Source organism: Rhagoletis pomonella, unplaced genomic scaffold, assembly GCF_013731165.1.
Source record: "Rhagoletis pomonella isolate Grant_MI unplaced genomic scaffold, Rhpom_1.0 Rhpom_scaffold_18266, whole genome shotgun sequence".
NCBI classification, from domain to species: Eukaryota; Metazoa; Arthropoda; class Insecta; order Diptera; family Tephritidae; genus Rhagoletis; species Rhagoletis pomonella.
Window position 1 is genome coordinate 1 of NW_023476793.1, and position 2,941 is coordinate 2,941.

Below are 2,941 nucleotides of genomic sequence, written 5' to 3' on the forward strand. Positions count from 1 at the left end.
ACTTGGGCGCTAAGAAACCTGACTGTGTTGAAAGTTTTTTGTCTGCCCTTGTAGCCATCAGATGAAGAACAAATATTCAGCGTTAATGATATAGATGTTAAGTTGTTGGGTCTGCCACACGATGGCCGCTTACTCATGCTTCCAATCTTACATGGTTGTTGTTGAGTATTCAAGTATTTAACACCACTTTTCGCAGATTCGTTTTTTTAATAACAGAAATATATACAAAAGGATAAAATCGCAATGTCGTTTAAGAGGTTAAAAGTTCGTAGCGATCTGCTTCCGCAAGGTAAGTATTTTCAAAAATAAATGCATTTGAAACCCAATTAACATTTTTTTATTTATGTTATATTTACTACAGCTACCAATCCCACAAGTGAGTGCACCAGATGCGTTAATTTTCAAGAACAATTTAATGAAATTAAAGGTATGTATATACTCAAAAAAAATATATATATATATATATATATACACTCCTCGTCATTTGACCCTTTTATTCCTTAGTATTTTCAGTTTTCCGTTTGTTTATTTATTATTCATTAATTTTTAAATGAATTAATTAAATAAAAATATAGCAAAATTTTCTAAAATCAACGCTATTTACGATCGCTTTAAACTGGCACTTTATTATACCAGAATAGAATGGGGTACTAACCTGCATACCGAATACTTTTTTTTTAATATTATCAAGTTAACCACTGCAGATCATTAGTTTAGCGCACCCCTTTGTTGACATTCCTTGACATTTTTTAAATTCGTATAAAATTTTAAAATCGGATTTGCAGAATATTTTTAAACAAACCCTCAATATGACCAAAGTACAGTACAATTAACTCTATTGTACAACAAATACTTTTAAATACTTGTTTCGGCAATAACAACAATTAACAATACTTGTTAAGACAACTACAATACTTTGCAAAACTCGCTAACACAATCGATCTCTGTTTTACAACTGCACTTTTTGGTGCGCTGTGGCAGCGGCCTTATATACTTGCACTCGAACTCATGGCAACTCTAGAACGTTGTGCCATCTATCGCACATTCTTTAATACTCTCGCTGTTCGCTGTATTCCACTTTACATTTCTTGCTGTCGAATATTCTACGCCTTTCGTCGGACATTTTCTTGTTGTTCGCTTCGCGTTGCCGCAGTATTCGCCACATTATGCTATATTTTTATAAAAAAAAGTAAATATTGCATAAACAAACGGAAATACTAAGGACTAAAAGGGTCAAATAAGGTCAAATGACGAGGAGTGTACGTAGGTATTTTTATTTGTTTGCATATCTATTTACTTCAGTATTTATATATTTATATATCTATCATTTTGTATATTTATTGACTCTTTATATTTCTCTTCAGAACGCGAAGAAAACTTGAAATTATCTATGTTAGACAAGTTGGAGCAAATCGAAAGTAATATGCATACATACCTGTGGAGAAAAACAAAATTACATTACTTTTCATTTTAGAAAACCACCTTTTACAAAACAAAGCTCTTATGACAGTTTTGGCAGAACATAAAATTTTAATCAGCAAGCTAATTCGCCAGGAATCTCTTGCTGCGCCCATTGGCGACCTCTTTCCAATTTGTACCGATGAAGCTTTAGCCGCCGTAGATGAAAAAATATTTCAGGACAACCGAGACATTTACGTAAGCATTGAATCTTACTAATGGTGTTTTCTTTTCTAGAGAAAATGGTGCCTTTTTACTGTCCTCTCCTAAGTATTTGTGCAAAATGTTTCGGTAGAAAAGAAAACGCCATTAAATTTTAACTTGGCGATATGGAAGTCTTTAAATTAATTATATTTCACAGGTTTCCATGATGAGAAAACTTTTTCAGTATTCCGCCCATAAAAATTTCAGAAACATTCTCGCCGAGTCGATGATAATACGATATAACATAGACGGTACACATGGAAAACAAAGCCTGAAGTCTTTTAAAAAATTTTATGCTGCGCTTTTAGGTATACAGACATACATACGTGCACACATATCTACCTACATGTGTATCTTGGGATGTTTCACAAACTAAACTTGACTCGGGTTTTTCTGAGTTATGCAATATAACTAAAAATAATTTATTTACTGCTGAAGTTAAAAAAACGTTGAAAGTGATTTGTCCAATGGCCTACAGATACACATGTGGTTATGTGAAAATAATATTTTGTAACTTTAAATTAACTAACGTTTGTATCTTTAATTAGATGCCATTTCGCAATTACCAGGTGTTACTAATCCAGAAGAGCAATTGCGCCGTGCTTTCAGGGTTCAAAAAAAGCGCCACTTTAAAAATGCAGCAACAGCAAATAATCAGTAATTAATTTCTGAACTGAATAATTAATATAACGCCTTATTCACACTTTGGACTGAATCCTTAATATAATTATAAGAAAAGAAAGTACAAACTTAAGTTATTTACTGAATTTTGGCATAAGAGCTTAACGTATATTTGCAAGTTTAAAATGTAAGCGTATTTATAAAACAAAATTGGTTCGAAAAGAACGTACATATGTACAGTTGCGCTAAAAATAATAGCAGTAAAATTCAAAATGATGCTGTGGCAACTTATCTTTATTTATTTATTGTTAGTAATTTTCATTTTACATATGGGTCGATCTACATATATCAGATTAGTTGTTGTGAACTTTGTGCAAGCTTTGCAACTTTTATTTATGTTTTATCTGATATATGTACAGATATGTTCAACTAATTAGCAACGAAATTCAAAACGATATTGCTTGCAAATTATGTTTATTTGTTTATTTTTAATAATTTTCATTTAAAATATAATTCGATCTATAACAGAAACCACAATAACAAAAGCTGCAAAGCTTGCACAAATTGCAACAAAATTAATCAAACTTCAAAAAATTGTCATCAAAATTTTGAATTAGAATATTTAGAAAATTTTCTGGTACGCAGTTTTGTAGCACAT

At 31.3% G+C, this 2,941-nt stretch overlaps 1 protein-coding gene across 1 annotated transcript; it reads left to right on the forward strand.

Moving 5' to 3' along the window:
• Positions 1–48: 48 nt before the first annotated feature.
• LOC118757464 lies at positions 49–2,637 on the forward strand (the record flags this gene model as incomplete). The annotated part of the gene is given in 6 exon segments (XM_036492174.1): positions 49–289; positions 362–427; positions 1,365–1,418; positions 1,475–1,656; positions 1,820–1,970; positions 2,211–2,637. Coding segments are annotated over 6 exon segments (612 nt in total). The 3' UTR covers positions 2,324–2,637.
• Between the last annotated feature and the right edge of the window lie 304 nt (positions 2,638–2,941).